Raw genomic sequence first — 19,600 nt, 5'->3', positions numbered from 1 at the left:
GCGAGGACGAGGAGGCGGAGCCCGCTCCCGTGACCATATAAGGAAATCCCCGCCAGTTAAAGTCCAAAACGGTCGGAGCAGACGCAGGGAGTACTCAGATTACTCCAGCACGGACTGACCTCGTTAGCTGAGATTCAGGCCATGTTTCACGTTCCCGCCACCACTTTAACACCGTGAATGTGACAGCAGGTACAGGGTCAAACTCGGATGTTTCTGAAAAAAGTTGAATATCCTCAAAGTTATTTTAAAGTAGTTCCGTTAACAAATGATAACAGGCGGAATCATCTGTTAATGTGATGTTCTTTGGAAAATTTGTTTTTTCTGTTTTCAGACGTTCACTCACTGCAATAAAACAATATTTTAATGAAAATGTCTCTATACGTTGAACTCGGAGTGAACCATCTCAAATCAATATATAATCTTTTTCATAGAGCGTGTCGCACCTCCGGCCACAGGGGGGCGTAAATCCCTGCTGGCGCTATAAAATGCCCCCACTGTAAACGGCTAGTGTTAAGTCTCCTTTCTGTTGTTAGTGTGAATGTGATCCCCTGAGGGGAGCTCACGGAGTCTGCTTTCATCGCTACGCTGCTAACCGGCGGGTTCTTAACGGGAACACCATTTAACTGTCTCCGCCAGCTCTATCTGTCGCTCGCTAGCTGCTAACAGCTAGTGGCAGCTTGTGGCCGACGTCTCTCCCTATCTGCCCCCCGCTGCGGGTGAGCACAGCGTTTTTCCTCTCTGTACCGTCCTGATTAACTTTTCTTTTTCTACTGTTATTTTCTGTGAGCGCTAACGCTGACGTTAGCAGAGCCACGGTTCGTTTTTCGCGGGGGTCCGCCCACTGTGGGATTTTACTGGCCACGCACAACATCATTTACGTGAGCTGACCGCGGATTGGTTGGAAGCTGACAGCTTGCAGTTAAAAGACTGCACACGTGGGCTCAATTGCAAACAAACAGAGCGGACACGCGCACGCGGGTGTAGAAGGGCGATTATATGTAAGTAGAGTAACGATGGTGATGGAAGGAACAATAAAGACACAAGAATAAAAATGTTGGGTTGTGTGTTTACGTGTTTCACCCCGCTGTGCAGTTGATAATCACCTAAAACACGCGATCTTATTTTCCCATCAGCCTCTCAGGTGAGGGCGCTCTCAGCAGGTGAAGGGGGAGCATTGCAGCGTCACCTGACAGCTCAGCAGGAAGTCGGCGTTTACCTGAAGGTGAGGGCTGCTGGGTAACTGAGTCTGAGGTGGCAGCTGGAGATAATGGATGATCCTCCTGTCTCGTCCTCGCTCTCTGTGCAGCTCCTCATTTGTTTTGAGACAGCTTTCTTCTAATTGGCAGCTCCTCTCAAACAGAAGGTTTGAGTGGTAGGCGGGTGGGGCTCTACGGTGAAATAATGTCCCCCTTTCTAAACCCACTCTCTTCTGATTGGCTGACTTCTGGACTCCAGCACCCAGTTTGACCACATAAAGAATTTCTTTCTTAGTTTTGAAGTAACATGCTGGTTATTTGGGGGGAAGAGGAACAGCAGGCTGAACACCTGTGAACACCCGAGCGTGCGAACATGTGGTGGGAAATATCTAACTTTATTTAATTCAATAAAAATATCAGTGTCCTCACAGAGATAGAAGTGTGTGTGAGAGCAGCTGACTGACCCACAGACAGGAAGTGTAAGCAGGTTAAAGGTGAACTTCAGCTGCTGGCTGGATCTGTCTGTGTGTGTGTGTGTGTGTGTGTGTTAGAGTTGGTGTGATTTGTGTGTTTGTGGCAGCGTTGTTGGCGGCTCTGCCGGCCACCATGAGTGACGAGGACCTGCAGAGCTGGGGCTGGACTGACCTGTGTGTATGCTCGGCTTCTTTCTCTGCGCTGTTGTATGTAGGTCAGGTGTCTGATAAGGTTGCAGGGATTTAGAGTGTGTGTGTGTCTTCAGTATTTCAGGAAGAAGCGGTTTGTGTTCCTGCTGCGTTGCTGCAGCGTGTCTGCAGGTTAAGTGTTTCAGGACACTCGAGTTTAATCATTAAGTTGAAGCTGCTTTTAATCCAGAGTTTAATGAAGGAAACGAGTATCTGCAGCTCGCCGTTCGTCTGGTTAACACGACCCCAGACCTCCATCGATCTGCCTCCATATCACAGGAAATGCAGCTCGGAATACTAATAAGATTCCTCCGTACATGCTGGGAACTTTAACGTTTTTAATTTTATTAATCTGCATTTTCTGGCTGACTTAGTGAGACTCTTATTATGAAATTAAAACCTGCTGGAGAAACCTGTTAGGTAGGTGTGTGTGTGTGTGTGTGTGTGTGTGTGTGTGTGTGTGTGTGTGTGTGTGTGTGTGTATTATTGATCAGATTCATACATCATCACCGATGTAAACAAACAGTCTGTATAATTTGTTTTTTAATTGTAGACTTTTAATCAGATTCTTTCCTCTTTATGTTTTAAGTTTTTTTTCATATTTAAAGGAAAAACGTTCCTCCTGTCAAGTTTCAGTGTTTTCTCATTATGTCCTTGTACATTTTAAAAGCTTACTTTGCATCTAATTCTTTTATCCATGATGTAAATACATATTTCTTACTATATTCTGTTAAAATGGTTTTCAGCTTTATTTGATCAGGTTGTTTAAATTGGCAACATTTTCAGACTTTGTTTCCATGAAGGAACACGCCTCTTCCTGTTCCTGCTCCCTCATCTTCCACGCCTGTCTCCTCAGCTCCACCTACTCGTCGTCGGACTCTGAGAAGGAGCAGCAGGTCACCTCCTTCCTTCGGGCGAGGGTCATGTCGAGACGCAGCCTGCGGCTCGATGAAGGCCTGCTGGACCGCAGTCTTCCCCGTGGCAGCGCTTCCTTTAGTGCGGGAGGAGGCGACTGGAGGAACAGCAGGTCGGTGTAGGCGTCTGCTGAAGGTGCGTTCTGTTCAGGTCTGCTCCTCCTTCACCTCCTGCCTCCTTCTGCAGGTCGCTGAGGTCCCGTCGTTCCCAGCAGCACTCGGTCTCCTGCTCTGAGTCGCTCCTCGATGCGCCGCATAAACCTATCGTCATGGCACTCCACAACAGCAGCCTCCACAGCGTGGCGTCCGACGCCTCCCTGCTCTCCTCCCTGCAGAACGAGTCCTCCATCCAGGAGCAAACGCAGGTCGATGCGTTCTGGGGTACGAAGCCTGCTCATAGATTTATAATGATCTCTGTTTACAGAGCGCTTTGTGTAGTGCTTTTCCATGGCAACAGCACAGGTCATCAGATCCACAGATTCAACGTTCTTACTTTGATTACTTTGGTCTGATGTTTTCAGTCGAAGGAAATGATCTGGGTTCAGTTTTGGACTCGTTAGCCTGCTATGTTGAGCATCTGTGAGCACAAGGCTCGCCTTGTTGACCGGACCGACTCTAGTTTAACCTTGATCTTCCTCCTCAGGTTTGGACCACGACTCGGATTCCAAAGGTGAGCCTGCGCCCCCGCCCGCCTGCGCCTGACTCGTAAAGGCTTTGATAAGGGGACACGATGAGTCAGTTTCATCATGTCCTTGTGTCTGTCTGCAGAAAGCACCATCATTGCGGAGCAGAGCAGCGTCGCACTGAACAGCACTCTGATTGGTCTAGACACCCTCTGCAGCAAACACCCGGGCCAGGCCAGCAGGGTTTTCTGTAAAGACTGCAGCGCTCTGAAATCTGAGCCGCCGCTGGGTGAGAAGGAGGCCGGCTACACCACAGACACCTCCTCAACACTAATGGTGCCGCGAGCCTCAGAGTCCGAGGAACCAGAACCTTCTACCATTTACTACAGAGACAGAAGCCGCAGGAGGAGGACGGGTGAGGCAGACGCACGTTACTGTGGAAATGACCACATCAGACTTTTTCCTTTTTTTGTCTGTAACGAGATTATAATACGACAGCAAAAAGGTTCTGGTATTCAGAGTAACAAAAACAAATCGATCTGTAGTAAAAATCTTTTCCCGTCATTCCTGAAACATTTCAAATCTCCAGAATTAAGACGAAGCAACACCTGCTGAGTTTCTGTTCCTGTCACTCTGTGATCAGTGTTGTTACAGATGAAACCACACAGCCAGCACAGGTTTACCACAGTCACTGCTCTCTGCAGCACATGCTTTATCAGGACAGGGCGCCGTCTGCTGCTACCAGTGTGTCCAGTTTGGTTCTGGTTCTGCACAAACGTAACGCTTTAGAGCCTCCATCAGCTGCATCAGCTCCTCTCTGCTGCTGACGCCTTCCAGGAGGTTGGAGTAGCTGAGGACTTTGATCTGATTAGTGGGTTAGTGATGAACATAAGCGGTGAATGTAAATCAGGCTGATGAAGTTGAGGGTTTGTTTATATGCAGACGATTTGCTGCCACCATCAGGTCAGCCTGTGAACTACAACATTACCCACCACCATGTGTCCCTGGAGGGGGACAAGAAACAAACACGTGTGTTTCTGCAGTGTGACGTGGTTTCGCGTGCAGTGATGGATATTTGAGGCTTAATTCTGATTATGGTGTCACTGAATTATCTGCCATTCAAAGGTTTTGAGCCTCAGCGCAGTCTTTTCTGTAGACGTCACAGTTCTCACTATAATCACTCATTTAATGACAGTGAAGCTGTGATTGGATGGCTGATGAGCCGTTCTTTGACCTGCCCCTCGCTCTGCTTCACCTTCAGCAGGTGGAGCAGCTGACGGTCACTTATCAGCTGGGGGGGGAACGAGCCCGAGCAGAGACTGATTGTTCTGAGGCACCTGGGCAGGTGCTGGGGGCGGGGCTCGTGCAGGCTTCCACTTTCATGAAGCTGTGGTTTGTTTCCTGGATTTAGGAATCAGCTGAGCGTCACTTCCTGTTCTGGGTCTCTGCTGGCGTGTTTGTGTGCGGCGAGCTCGCTCGCAGGTGTCGGGGTGAAGGCGCCGCTCGTTGACTCGTTGTGGTTTGGCTCTTCCAGATGTGCTGCAGCTGTGGCTCGACTCGTGTTGGCTGCGTATCAGGAGAGCCGCCGCCTGCTGCGTGTCTGCGCTGACGCACACCTGGCAGGTGTGTCGGGGGTTAAAGGTCAACATACAGCCCGATAATGGACACAGAGGTACTGACTGTCTGTTTACAGCAGGTGGTGGAATTTACCTGTGCACCTTTCTTCTTCACACACTGGTGTAAAACACATCTGCTTCACCTGAGCGAGGCCGCCGTCCAATGAAAGCACCCAAAATTGCCTCTGTGATCAGAAGAGCCCGTTTGAGTGGTTAGCAGGAACTCCCAGAATCCCTCAGCTCCCTGTGAATGACCCACACCCACCTTTACCTGCAGAGGCAGCATTGCATTACCTAAAGTGGTGCTCTTATGAGGAGGTGGTGTGAACTCTGTCCTTCAAGCTTCAGTACCTTTGACCTTTCTCACCCTTCACTTAACTGCGTTAGCTCCGCCTACATGACCCCGAGGGTTGACTAAGATCACCTTTTAGAACTTCTTAAAAGAGAATCTGCCAAAGTAGCCCGAGATCAAAGATGTCTGCCAACGGCCTTATGTTTAGATCTTCAGGAGGAAGAAGCACAGGCAGGCTTCATTAAACACGGAGGAGGAGCTCCGCCCTCACGTGTCTCTTCTGTGGTCATTAGACCTCAAAGGGTTTATTTCCATTTATTTTTAGTCACCTGACGCCTCCTCGCTAAACATCCCTGACTCCTCACGAGACCAGAGCGTGCTCTGGATCTCTGGACCTGCAGTCGCTGTGCTTCTTTCCAAATAAACAAATGGGCTGCACCTCTTCACTTTGGCTGTTTCCCTGGCAAAATGCAAATCTGCCCTCCGGCTGCTTGCAGCGAACATTCAGGCCTCGGCTCGGAGGTGGACGGTGGTGATCTGCCGCTCTCGGTGAGTCCTGACTCTGTTTCCTCTGTTTCAGTTCGACCCGGCCGCGGCGGAGCCATGAGCCTGACTGAGTCCAGCCAGAGGGAGCTACAGCCCAGCGGATCTCTGTGTGAGCAGCACACACACCTCAGAGGGTTTAATCAGCCTGCTGTTCACTCGTTCATGATGCTGACTGACACACACACACACACACACACACACACACACACACACACACACACACACAGTATTTCATGTTGGACTTGTATGTGATGATGTGCATGGCAGGAATCAGAAGCTGAATGGAGGGTGTAGCGTGTGCAGGCAGCAGTCATGGATACTTGGTGTGTGATGATGTTTAGGAGAGAAAAGATTGAATTGAACTTTATTTATAAAGCCCCGAATCACAGCAGGGTGCAGATTTCCTTTCAAGCAGACTCTGTCTGTAAATGCATCGTCTCCACCTGCTGGTTGCCGTCTCTGCTGGCAGCAGGTGGAATCTCACCAGAAAACTCCGCTGCTGCACCAACGCTGCCTCTGAAGTGGGCGGTGCTTTAACACTAATGTTGAAACTGTGTTTGTGGTGCCGGCTCAGAGCGGCTTTGCTGCAGCAGCGTGTTGGGAACAGTCAGGGTGTGACTGAAGGGTCACAGTGATCACCTGATGCGGAGGTCGCCGTGTGCACGCTCAGGTGTTCTCCGTAAACCTCGAGGCTCCACAGCCAAACTCGGAGCTTCCTGTTTGGAGCAGCGGTCACATGGTTCCTGTGTAGATGTTTCCTGTTGTGACTCCTGTGTTTTCTGTCGGTTAAACGCTCTGCTGACACCTACAGGTAACGACTGTAAGGACGGACGGCCTTCGCCGATGGATGCGGTCACGTCTTCTTCGTCCTCGTGGTCCTCCCTGGTTTCCTGTTTGTTGGGGTTCACGTGGAGCGCTGCTCTTTTCACAGGTTCAATACCCGCTCCGGCAGTCTGCGCTGCAGGCCGTGCAGATCGTTTTTACTCACGTCCGCTCTGAGTCGCATGTGTTCAGTCGCAGCGTGAGGCCACAAAGCGTAAAGATGGTGTTGGCCTGTGATACAAACGGCAGCGCTGTCAGTCTCTTCTGTCTTTGAGTGTCTCTGAGCAGCTTGTGTAAGCGCGCAGCGGAAATACGAGTCGTAAAGATGCTTCAGAACAATTTATCTGACCCGTTATACATCCTGTGACTTCAAAGACACACACACACACACACACAGTAACACAGTACAAAGTCACACACACACACACACAAACACACACACACACACACACACAGACACACACACACACACACACACCAGCATGAACAGGAAGCTGTGACGGATTTAAATCTGAATCTTATGTAAACAGAGTAAACGCCCTCCTGAGTAGATTTGACTTTGTGTTGCCGTGACAACCAATCGGACTCAGCAGCAGGGTGATTGGCTCAAAACTTAGTGATGTTAACAGACTGTATATAAAAGATGGGTGTCGCTTGATGATTCTTTTAATTATTTTAATTTTTTGTTGTTTTCCTCGTCTCTGCCATTTGACTAATTAAAACAAAGTGTTTTATAGGGAAATTGTGAGCATTTGTTTTTGTGATGAACTAAACTTGAATTCTCTGCATTGAAAACGTCATGAACTCTGATGTCAGATGTTTACGTTTATTAATGACTCGGTCATTTCCGTTGCTGTAAAAGTCGAACTCAACATTTTTCCAGATTTGTTCGTGTTACATAACGTTTGAATCGATCTGCGTTGAAGAAACCATGACGGAAGCAACCGGTAATAACGGCGTGCGAGCGCAGCGCTGTGCGGACGTGCTGCTGAGTCACAGGCAGTGTTGGTCAAGTTACTTGAAAAAAGTAATCAGTAACTTTACTGATTACTTATTTTCAAAAGTAATTAATTACTTAGTTACTTAGTTACTTTTAAAAACACGATTTACAACCTGAAGAGGTGATAAAGCGATAGATCTTTCAGCCCAATTCTACTTTTTCTGCATAATCATCATACAAAATGTAATCAATGGAAAAGTCTCTTTTTAAAACTTGTTTTATTAGTTTTAATCTTTTAACTTTATGCATCAAGCAAAAATTTAATTATCTGCAACATTCTCTGACTGGAAGAAATTAGTTTAACATTTAAACCTATTTTCTGCACATTCCAGCACATAAAATAAAATATTTTTGTGTTTACACTCAGTCTTTCAAATAGATGCAAGTAAAACACAGCAGAAAATAAATAAAGTCAAAGACTCAGCGGTCCTGTTGCTCTATTTTCACCTGTAAAGCAGGAGTGGGGTAGGCGGAGGGTTACCCTGGTGCAGGTGTGCCGCGGTCAGTGGAAGAATCCGCGAGTTTCTCTGTGAGTTTCCCATTACGTCGTAGCTACTCGGTGCTTGTTGGAAGTTTAGGGGTTTTTTCGCTGTAAAAAGAAGTTTTCTTCCCACGCACAGCGGACACTAATGTTTTTGTCACTTTTTATGGAATCAAACTCAAAGTAAGGTCAGTACTTCCACGCTTTAAACGCTGCACGCTCATACTCTCTCTGCACTCGATATGTGATCCATTGTTGATCTGCACACAGCTGTTGTCACCAACGTCGCACTCGCTTACGTCACTGTCGTGAGACATTCTCGCAAAAAATCACGGTTTTAGTAACGCAGTAACGCAGCGTTCCTACGGGAAAGTAACGGTAATCTAATTACCGTTTTTGCAATAGTAATCCCTTACTTTACTCGTTACTTGAAAAAAGTAATCAGATTACAGTAACGTGTTACAAGTAACGCATTACTGCCCATCTCTGGACACAGGCGCATCCGCACGTTCCGTTTTTAAGGGCTGAGCTCACCGGAGGCTTTGGTTTGGTCAGGCCTTAAAAACCAGAGTGACTTTGGCCAAAATGGGCGTGGCCCAAGAGCGTCTGCAGCAGCTTCCCGCCGTGCTGACTGACCTTCCTCCTCTCCTCCTGCAGCTTCGGTTCTCTTTGACCTCGCTCAGAGAGCGGCTCGGGCCCTCGGGCCTCTGAGCAGGAAAGCTGGTTCTGCTTCGTGGACCGCCGCACGCTCTGCAGGTTAACACCGCCATGTGTGCGTTTGATTTGTAGCGTCTTTGCTCCCTGACCCGACCCCCAGCTGTTGTGGCATTGCTGTGAGTGTGTGTCGTGTGTGTGTGTGTGTGCGTGTGTGTGTGTGTGTGTGTGTGTGTGGATTCTGTGTGCGTGCGTGTGTGTTGTGTGTGTGTATGTGTGAGATAGTTGGTGAATAAAAATCCCTCCCTTGCCCCTCCCATCCATCTGAATCTGTGTTCTGATTGGCTTTATCGTTCTGGGTCTGCAGGTCGGACAGCAGGCGACGCCTTCAGGTGGCTCGACACACGGTGGCGTCACATGACCACAAACACACCGCTGAGCTGGCAAGTTTGAGCTGATTCATTAGGTTTTCTCATTCTGGAGTAAATCTGCTTCATCAGACCTGTTCGACCGCTCAAATACATTTAAGCTTGAATAGTGGAAGGAAGGTGATTAAACCATGGCTGACGTCTCCGCAGGTTTCCTGTCCTCCTGGTGGTTCTTTCTCTGCTGTTTCTCCTGTTCGGTGAGTTCATTGACTTCAATGATCTTAAATCACTGTTTAACAGCAAACGTGGACGATTCTCCTCAGTTTCCTAAAAGCTTCTGTGTGGCTCACAGTTGGATTTAAAACGCAGTCCTGCAGAGTCTGATGCTCGTTCACAGCAGGATTAGACGGGAAACACAGCAGTCACAGCTGACTTTCAGGAAGTGATGTAACTGGACTCCTCCCTCCTCAGGTCTGCGCTGGTTTGGTCCAGCTGTTTTACAATTGCTGCTTCCAGCTGTTAACATCACAGAGTGGAGGCCAGCGGTCTCCAACGTCCCCGCTCTGACCTCTAACAGCTTCCTGTCCTCTGAGAGCCAATCAGGAGAGGGCGACGTAGATGAGTCAAAGGAGGCGGGGCTGCTTCACAGCAAACCTCCACCAGCAGAAACTGCAGCAGGAGAGGAGGTATGACCTCGAGGCTTTCAGCCGGCAGCAGATGAGGTTTACGTTTGGTGGTTTGTTTGTGCAGTCGAAGGGGAAAAACCAGCGCTGTGCTTCTGTAGAGCGCCGTCACTCTCTCAACCAACCTTCATCTTCTCAGGCGTTACCATAATGTCACTGAAAAGCACAGTCGCTTTTTGATTTACAGGAGTTACGCAGGGCTGCCGCGATTAGTCGACTATCAAAATCGTCAACGGCTAATTTAATAGTCGACGCGTCGTTTGAAGCTTTGTAAGATCCCAAAAGACTCATTAATACGTAGTAGGATTCAAGGGTGTAATAACGGACTGAAACAGGGATGCCAGCTGCCGTTAAACCAAGTAGAAGCAGCTGTGTCCGAATTCAGGAACCGCATCCTCCTGTGGCCGCATGTGTAGGCCGATTACGTTACAGCGGCACGACGAAGACGGTCCAAATTCGAAGACTCCGAAAAATGCGCCCTTCATTTCCCCAGATTTGAAGGATGGGTCGGGTGTATACTTCGTGCCCCAACCTATCCCAGAATTCATAGCGCGGCCCAGCTTAGTTTCCAACAATGGCGGCAGCTAGTTAGTTTTAATGTTACTCTTATTATTCTTTCTGGGTCACAAAATAAACGTTTAACATGTTTTCAGGCGAGAATGTAGCTGTGTAAACCTCAAATATCGGCTCAGTTTATCAGGACACCACATATTTTCAAAAGCGCTCCGACGTTTTCGGAGACGTCTGTTACCCGCTAGCTCGATAGCTAGCCGGGGGCTAGGTCACTAGAGCCGTGAGAACACCGGACTCCCGGCAAATCGTTTTCAAACCCACCGCCTCTTTCGCTGCTCAGGTTAAACCTATATAGGTCACTTAGATAACTTAAAATGTTGTTGTTTGGCTTTTTTAGTATTTTATTTGTTCCTGAGTAAATCGGTTTGGCTGAGATTAAAGTTATAGTTTTTACACAGCTGAATAAACGTCAAGCAGACAGCTGATTATCAGAAGTGTGAGATGCTGGAGAATTTACTCGGTTAGTTTATTAAACTTCACCGAAACAATCTGCACGTTGCATTAAAATGTAATAAACTATCATCTTGTCTTTAAGTTATGTGCTAACTAAAAATAAACACTTAAAGCTGTCAGCTAATGATAGTTATATGAGAGCAGATGCTGCTGGTGCAATAAGCTGTAGTTTTACGTCCAGTGGATGATGATCTGATTAGTCGACTATCAGAATAATCGTTTGTGGCGGCCCTGGAGTGACGCATGTTTATGGGGGGGAAAAAAAACTGCAACAAAACACGTGCCTGAGGCCGGCGACAGGTTAGGATGAACTAACATGCATCCTGGAAGTTTACGAATGTGGTTGTTACAGGAAGTGGGGGCGGCGGCAGAAGATGCTGAGCGGCTCATTCGTCTGGAGCAGAGTCTGATGGTGCTGTGGGAGCGCGTGGAGGCCGGAGGACGGCGGGCGGAGCAGAGACACAGAGAGCTGCTCCGGCTCTACACCGGCCTGCAGCAGCTCTCGTCTGCTCAGCGCGACGGCGTGGAGGCGTCGCTGAGCGCTCTGCTGGACCAGCAGCTGTCCGAGCTCAGGAAACAGCTGGACGAGGAGAGGTGGCAGAGGGAGGAGGTGAGGGTCTGCAGCACCGTCACTGCAGTTAGCTGAGCTGAAGCTAGCACACAGCAGTAGCACCATCCACCTGTCAGTCAAATAGGCCACGCCCCTAATGATACAAACTATAACCCTTACTACAATTTAAACGGTTATAAAATGCAGATGTGATGGAGGCCATTATCCAGAGACCAGAACAGTTTCTGTAACATGCTGTGAACGTTTAACACGGACTCACCGGGGCCCCCGCTGGACGCCGGAGGAACTGCACGTTACTGAAACCTCTGTCTCGTGTTTGCAGGTTCGCCGGCAGGATTTGTTGCAGCAGCAGACGCAGACGTCTCGTCTGGATCAGCTCGAGCTGCAGCTGCAGAAACTGGTGGCCAAAACGAAGGTGAGTCACATGACCTGAGACGAGCCTGGCGTTTCACCTGTAAAAGCTTCAGAAATAAAACTGCTTCACTAAAACTGCAGGAGGTTCAGTGGAGACGTGAAGCTGCTGGATCTCTCCTCTCGCCCTCGCCGACCACACTTCCTGCTGCTGTCAGGTAACCTTCGTCATCATCACCTTCTTCAGTAGGTTTATTTGGACCAAAGAGAAGCAGCTGCTGATGCTGGTGCGACTCCTTCGTGGCTGACGTGTCTTTTTCCTCCTCCAGTGTTGACCGGCAGTCCCATGATGCCTTGCTAGCGGAGGTGGTTCGGTTGGAGGCGGCTCTGGGGGACGTCAGGCGGGACGTCGAGCTTCTGTCCAGATGTCAGGACAGCTGCCAACAGCTCGCCACAATCCAGCAGGTGGTGAGACACTCATTTTAACGGTCTCCTTCACAATAAAAGCCTCACTGAATGGTTGCTTTTAATGTGAAGGACCAGTTTCCTGTTCTGACTGTCCTTTTTCTGTAGATTTTGGGGCAGGTCTCTGCTCAGGTGCGAGAGGAAGTTCGGGCGCTGCTCTTCAGCAACCAGCTAACAGCGGGCGGAGACGCCGCCGCCCTCCCAGAGTCGCTCCTCCGGTGGCTCTCTGAGCGCTATGTGAGCGAGGCGGACCTGCAGGCGGCGCTGGCCTCTCTGGAGCTCAGCATCCTACAGAACGTCAGCCTGCAGCTGGAGCAGCGGCGCGGCGAGGAGACGGTCAGAGAGCCTGTCCTGCATGCTGCTGAGGGCGTCGGGGCCACGGTCACCCAGGAGGTGAGGAGGCGTGGTCAGAGGCCGGCCTAAATTTACCACCTGAGGATGAGTTTGATAAACCTGTCTAACCTTCTGAGTAATGACCTTATTCACGCTGTAATAATCGCCACTCACGCCTCTCTCGTGTCCTCAGGACGTCCGTGCGGCGGTGAAGGACGCTCTGCGGCTGTTTTCTGAGGATCGAACCGGCCTGGCGGACTACGCTCTGGAGTCTGGAGGTCAGAATCCAACAGCGACGTCTGTGATGTCATGAACCTGCTGTAATGGTTTACCCAGTGTGGCTTCTGTGCTCGTCCCGCAGGGGGCAGCATCCTGAGCACTCGCTGCTCGGAGACGTACGAGACGAAGGCGGCGCTGCTCAGCCTGTTCGGAGTCCCGCTCTGGTATTTCTCTCAGTCTCCCCGAGCTGTGATCCAGGTAACTCACCCGTACAGTCATGTGGTTATGATATGAAGCCCCTCCTCTTTCTCGCCTTTGACTCTGTGATAGGACTTTGTCCTCCTCAGCGCTCCTCCAGATGTTTTTGCTCAGACTGATGAATCAGAAATCACCTGATCTGTGCTCTCTGCTGCAGCCCGACGTCCACCCGGGGAACTGCTGGGCCTTCAGAGGCTCCACGGGCTTCCTGGTGATCCGGCTCTCCATGAGGGTCCTGCCCTCGGCCTTCACCCTCGAGCACATCCCCAAAGCCCTGGCCCCGAGCGGGACGCTGCACAGCGCCCCCCGAGACTTCGCTGTCTACGTAAGAGAGCGATGGCGTGCGTTCATAAACCCGCTGCTCTGTAGTCTCTGTGTAACCTGAACGCTCTTTCAGGGTCTGGCTAACGAGAGCCGGGAGCGAGGCAAGCTGCTCGGCACCTACACCTACGACCAGGATGGAGACGCTCTCCAGACATTTGCTGTTTCAGTGAGTTGTGGGGCAGGGCTTGTGGTTTTAGCCTTCCTTAATGTTGGCGAGCCAGTCTGTCACAGTCGTTAACACTCGGCCTCAGAGGGCGACAGAAGCCTGTCAGATACCAGCTGCTTCACTTTGTCTCTTTAAATTTGTTCTTGTTTTTAAAACTGCACGAATGAGTTGGCGAGGCTGTCACGTGACTCATGGTCACATGACTGCAAAATATGACCTCACAGATCTAAATCTGGACACTCGCCCCATCAATGGGAAAAAAACACAAACAAATGATCACAGGCAGGTTGGGGGTTAGTTTTGCAGAGCGGCTGCTGAGATGAGCAGAGTTATTGATCCAAATTTAAAGTTTTTTCTCCTTCGAGGCAGAAAACGAGTTTGTTGCCTGAACTTCTCAAACATGCGATGTCGCTGCCTTTTCCCGTCTGTTTTGTCCCGTCAGGAGGAGAACGGCGAAGCCTTTCAGATCATCGAGGTCCAGGTTTTATCTAACTGGGGCCACGAGGAGTACACCTGCATGTACCGCTTCAGGGTACACGGGACGCCCAGCGACGTCTGAGCGCGCTCATACAGTCGAACTATTCGAGTCGCGAGCGGGGTGGAGGCAGCGCAGAGGACATCGTAGCTCTGGTTCAGACTCGCCTCCTGCCCTCGCCACTCGCCACAGACATTTCCATCTGGAAGTGATCAGAGTGTTTCCTGTGGAAAAACAACAGTGTGTCATTTCTGTCAATAGTTAATATTTCTCTCAGTGTTTTTGTTTGACGTCCTGTTGGCTTTCCTGTTTTGTCTTTTATTGGTCCCTCGAGCGTCTGTACTCTGAGCTCAGGCGTTCTCACAGGGCGACCCGTGGACGAGCTGCCATGTTGATGCAGCACATGAACGGTCCTGGAAACGGCGCCGATCCACAGCGACGCGTTTACTGTCTCCTGGAAAAGCAGGCGACGTTCCCGCTCGAGCAGAATCGTTTAAAAGGGAGTTTGAGCTTTTTATGCACTGACCGACTGAAACGTTTGAACCTGTGAAATCCAGCTGCTGTAATGTTCTCATTTTGTCTTCAGGTTAATTTGTTTTTAATCTGTGGTTTCATACTGGACGCTTCTAATAAAGATTTTCTTAATATACACTGTTTGTATCAGACGTATTTGTTTGAGAAGAGAAGCTCATCACAGCTGCGTCAGCAGTTCCCTCTCTGAGCTCTGCAGCTCCCAGTGAAGCGTTGGTTTCATGTCCGAGCTAAACCCACATCTTAGATGGAGGAATACTAAAATAAACGGTAAAGCTAACCTGGAGACCAACTGAAACTGAACTACGGAGAAAACAAACTAAAAACCAGATTACAGCAGGTGGATGATTAGCTAACAGACACGATGGTGATGACGCACAGTTTGTTTGTGCTGGTTTATCCTTACTCTGCTTCAGTAGGTTTAAAGCACAGCGGGTGCAGCTTGTGCACACCTGCAGGAAGTAAACGTTGAAACTCAGCCCAAACAGCTGATCAGAGTAACGCCCACATCCATCAACTTACTGTCTCATACGTTTCACTTGCATATTTGCAAGGTTAAAGCAGAGTTAACATTATACTTGGATACTTCTCCAACCTTTGGCTGTTTCTGCCTTTTGTTCTGGCGGGATGATCCCACACTGTTTGGATCTGACTGTGAGGAGTTGTCTAGTAATGATCACCGAGCAAACTGTATGCTCCAACTGTACGACCAGGCCCGTGTGCAAAGATGGATTTATTCAGCTTTTTGCTGATGAGCGTGTGGTGATGTGTGGGTGTTCATGTGCTAATGGGGTTTTGCGAGTAGGGGGCGCTGTATTTGAGAGGGCTCATGAATGCCTCTATAAAAGAAGACTGATTTGTAAATGAGGGAATAAAAATGTTTGGAGCAGACACTCGCAAAACACAAGTGGATACTGTGTAATTATTCAAAGCAATACGAAGACAACACAGAGCGTAACCAGAACACCAGGGAGTACCTGGAGAAGGGTCACCTCACACCGAGCTCATGAGGAGATGGTTACTGCAGAGTATCTCTCAGGAAACCTTCCAGCTGGAAATGTTTTATTGAGGCTGATGCTGCAAAAGCTTTGCACAACGTGCTGTGAGATGCTGATGGAGGACACCATCTTTATGACTCCTGGCTCTTGTATGGACAAGTAAAAATGACATTAATATGTAACCTACAGACAAAGCACTGTGATCAAACATGCATGCTGAAGTAGCGAGCAGAAAGTGGTGGATGTTTGGTGGATGGATCGGACAGCTCCAGGGGAACGTCTTTGCTGTCATGCTGAGAATGAACTTAATGAGCACAGTGTCCTGTGGTGAGCTCCAGCTTAAAAGGGTTAGTTCACCTGTCCAGCCCCAACACCAGCTCACACGTGCCAGATACCATCAAACGTTAAACTTTTTGTTCTTAACAATATAATATGAATACAAAACTAATAATCATAACCATCATGACAGTCATGACACAGCATAAGCAAAAGTATAAGTGATACTGTGGTTGCAGTTCATGTTCACACGGTGGTGAAGGATGCAAACACTTCCTCCACCATGTGGAGGCGCTGCTGAGCTGCCTGCTTTTCTGGACACTGCCAGCTTTAACCATCCAGCTCCGGGTCCTCCTGTGGGCGGGGCTCCTGCCTCCCGCTGACCTGCAGAGACACAGCAGCACACAGGTGTGAGTCAGCGAGTCGCTGCTCTCTTCAAACGGGCCGAGAGCTTCGTTCCAGAGCGTCCTCTGATCAGCAGACGTGTGCACGGTACCTTATGGCTGAAACAGACGGCAGAGATGAAGAGCAGCAGGAGCAGCAGTCTGATGACAAACACTGTTGGATCTGAAGAGACACATTCAGCCGTCACATTAGATGTTAGGAGAACAACAGCTGGCATCAAACACAAACATCAGGTAGGCCCCGCCTACATCTCTGACTCCATCTGAGCCTACGTCAGGTGGGACCTGCTGCTGTTTCATACCTGAGCTCCACTCTGCTTCAGCTCACCTGAGACAGTGAGAGACAGCTGACGGCTCTCGGAGGAGAAGTTATGAGAAAACACAAAGACGTGATAAACACAGCTGTAGGTTCCTTGGTGGGCGGGCTCTGCAGCAGTGAACAGGAAGTGGGCAGAGTGATTGACAGCTGGCAGGGTGTAGTTGTTGGTGGTATTGGAGGAGGTGAAGGTGAGCTGGAAAGAGCCTCCTGGGTACTGAGGCTGGATGGAGCAGCTGGTGGTGAAGCTGGAGCCTTTGAACACCCAAGAAGACTCCTGCTGCTGGACCTGGGAGTGCCCGTCATTGGACGAGAAGGATGCTGAGATGATTGGCTGAACCAGCAGGTCTGTAAACAGAGAAGTGATTGGCTGAACTTTATTCGACTCGTTCCATGTTAAACTCCGTTGGCTCACAGCAAGTCTCTTACCTGAGCAGATGAGCTCCAGGACGGTGGATGACTGGGATGATGTGGCACACTCCCTCAGTGTAGAGCCAGATTTAACACAGTCAGGTTTGATCTTCCACGTTGGTCCATCCCAGGATGCATTTCTGCTTCCTGTTAAAACAGCAGAGCCACAGTCCAGCTCTCTGCAGGCTACAGCTGCATCCGTCAGGGTCCAGCCTGAGGCCTCCACAGATCTCCACAGTCTCTGTTTCACCTCCAGTGTACCTGCACAGCGACTGGCTCCTCCCACCAACCTGACAGGCTCTGACAGAAAGCAGAGAGTCATCAGTGAGAGAACAAAGTGAGTTTGAGCCCAAGCTGCAGCTCCTCTTCTACCTGAGCAGGTGAGTCCAGCAGCTTTGCCAGGTGAGCAGCTGCTTCTAGCTGAGCCTGAGCTTCGACAGTCCAGGAGAGCAGACTCATGGCCTCCACACTGGAACTCTCTGCTCCACACTGGAGCCTCCGCTTCCCCATAGAGCGCCCCCTGGAGGAGCGAAGGAGGCCCACAGCCAAGCTCCCTGCAGACCACCTCTGCATCCTGCAGGTCAAAGTCATCTTCACACACTGAGGACCATCTCTGGCTAGACTTCACCTGCAGTCCACCTGAACACAGACTGGAACCGTTCAGCAGCCTGACAGAGTCTGCAGGAACAAAGACAGGAAAGGCAAGAGAAAAAGCTTAAAAAGTAATAAAACTATAAAGGTACAAGTACTACATCAACAGTGGGCCAAACTCCTTTGAGGGTGCCCAAAGAATTTCCCTCCGGGGCCAAAAAGGCCCAAACTGCTATGGGCCCCACATTTAAACTCATAGCAGTTTTCCCATTGTGGCCTCTCTGTCAGCCCACCCAGCTTGACAGATTATCCACACACATATTTGAATCTTGAATATTTGCTGAGCTGGATCAGACGTTTCACAAATCCCTCATAAACCCGGCTGTTAGGATCTCTCTGTTTTGGTCCTAGTGCTTTGATGTTTTGGTTACTTGCTATGTTTTTCTTTTTTTCTTTATTTACTCATAGTTTAAAATGTTGTTTCTTGTCTAGTTCTGGTCTAAGTTTTGCTTATTTTGTATCCCTGCCTGTCCCTCCAGTCATGTCCCTGTGTCTTCTGTCCTAATCTTGCCCCTGTGGAAAAGTCAATCTTCATGTTTAGGTCCACACTGCCAGCCACACACTGACACACAACACCAACTTTATGCGATTGTAGGGAGAACATATTGGTTGAGGCCTCTGTCTTCAAATCCTATCTTTGAATCGTATTTCAGCTGCAACATGAAGAACAGGGCCAAAAACAACCCAAAACAACCATGTTAGAAACTTGGGGATGGACTTGTTCCAGTATCATCATCCCTTCTCTCTTACTGCTGACACCAAGGTATGAAGTGATGTGGTCTGGTAGATAGACTGTTACTAGGGGGGTTAGGAGGTGGGTTACTTCAGTGGTTGGTGAAGCAAAACTTGGGGACTTGATGGACATTGGAGAGGCCATGAGATGGACTTTTTGCTACGCTCAGAAATTCTGGAAAACTGCAACATTTAGAAACATTTAGAAAAATTTTTATACAGCAAAAGGAAAGAAAAAACCCAGACAAACAAAATATTATGAGGTCATTGGAAGACAAATACATGCACATACATACATAAATACTATAGTATTGTAAGTTCTATGCATTAAAGAATGCTGCCACAGTTTGTAGAGCCCAGCCATTTTCTCCGTCTCCTTCCCAAGCCCCCCTGAATTCACAGGGTAAAAGTCATACATTCCATCAATCTGATGTTTTCCACTATAGAAATAAAAAGACTTATAGTGGGAGGATCTTTACAAAGCCAGCGCGTTGTTATAGCCTTTCTCGCAGATGCCAAAAAAATTCTCATCTGTAACTAAATCTTCTGCAAAACATCTCAGATACAATGATACAAATGTACAGCTCACATTAAATCCCAGTGCTTTTGGTATTATTTTTGAAACTTCCAACCAAAAGGGTCGTATGGATGGGCAGGACCAGAATATGTGTCTGTGATCTGCCATTTCCCCACAGTTTTAATTTATATTTAGTTGTGTTGTTGTTTGCAGTGTGTTGTTTCACTTTAAATTCGTTTCAAACGAAAAAGCTGAAAATTGAAATAGTTAAAAGTAGAGATGGACGGATCCGATATTAGGTATCGTGTCGGTCTGATACTGACCTAAATCACTGGATCGGATATCGGAGCGAAATAAAAAATGTAATCCGATCCATTAAATATCAAAAAAGCACCTCACAAAACGTCCCACACGGGTAACTCGGCTCATAGCCGTAGCACGTGGGAGCAGTGTGGTCACGTGATAGAGTAGCTGTGTGTGTTTGTAGCCTCAAACCAGCATTTCATCTCTGAGGAAGTTTTCCCAGAGAGAAGTAAAGCAAGTGTGCAAGTTCATCTCTGAATGTTTGTAAAGCATTCCCACGTTAAGCTTAAACACCGATATATGGAGAGACTGCCTCTCTCTCTCTCTCTCTCTCTCTCTCTCTCTCCTGCTGCTACTTTGAAACTGATCACTGATCAGCTGATCGTCTCTCTTCTTTGCTTTTGGCCCACTTTGCA

General features: G+C 48.8%; 2 protein-coding genes across 13 annotated transcripts in view; one reads left to right on the top strand and one right to left on the bottom strand.

Moving 5' to 3' along the window:
• Positions 1-8: 8 nt before the first annotated feature.
• LOC102298392 (SUN domain-containing protein 1) lies at positions 9-14,696 on the top strand. Of its 12 annotated transcripts, none has more exons than XM_042213141.1 (23): positions 9-189; positions 1,134-1,222; positions 2,715-2,885; positions 2,960-3,153; positions 3,416-3,442; positions 3,541-3,810; positions 4,930-5,067; positions 5,884-5,958; positions 6,661-6,780; positions 8,810-8,908; positions 9,174-9,249; positions 9,385-9,431; positions 9,646-9,860; positions 11,236-11,493; positions 11,777-11,869; positions 11,950-12,023; positions 12,135-12,273; positions 12,379-12,663; positions 12,797-12,881; positions 12,965-13,080; positions 13,238-13,405; positions 13,478-13,570; positions 14,013-14,696. In XM_042213141.1, exons 3-23 carry the CDS (start codon positions 2,782-2,784, stop codon positions 14,127-14,129), a joined length of 2,793 nt encoding a protein of 930 aa, XP_042069075.1. In that variant the 5' UTR covers positions 9-189; positions 1,134-1,222; positions 2,715-2,781; the 3' UTR covers positions 14,130-14,696. The 12 variants fall into 12 exon arrangements, with proteins under 12 accessions (XP_042069075.1, XP_042069077.1, XP_042069076.1 ...); XM_042213142.1 differs by lacking the exon at positions 9-189 and adding an exon at positions 218-716; XM_042213140.1 differs by lacking the exon at positions 9-189 and adding an exon at positions 218-998.
• Positions 14,697-15,572: 876 nt separating this feature from the next.
• The window catches only part of LOC102307823 (scavenger receptor cysteine-rich type 1 protein M130-like), a 13,649-nt gene continuing 9,621 nt past the window's right edge, over positions 15,573-19,600 (bottom strand). Inside the window, exons 7-10 of the mRNA XM_042213148.1 lie at positions 17,000-17,659; positions 16,583-16,918; positions 16,347-16,417; positions 15,573-16,234 (exon numbers count right to left, since the gene is read on the bottom strand). Coding sequence (XP_042069082.1) covers positions 16,181-16,234; positions 16,347-16,417; positions 16,583-16,918; positions 17,000-17,659 — 1,121 coding nt within the window. The 3' untranslated portion in view covers positions 15,573-16,180. The remainder of the gene's footprint in view (positions 16,235-16,346; positions 16,418-16,582; positions 16,919-16,999; positions 17,660-19,600) is intronic.

Source organism: Haplochromis burtoni, unplaced genomic scaffold (assembly GCF_018398535.1).
Source record: "Haplochromis burtoni strain Fernald_Lab_line unplaced genomic scaffold, NCSU_Asbu1 Contig_422, whole genome shotgun sequence".
In the NCBI taxonomy this organism is placed as follows: domain Eukaryota; kingdom Metazoa; phylum Chordata; class Actinopteri; order Cichliformes; family Cichlidae; genus Haplochromis; species Haplochromis burtoni.
This window is presented reverse-complemented; position numbering and strand designations above follow the sequence as displayed.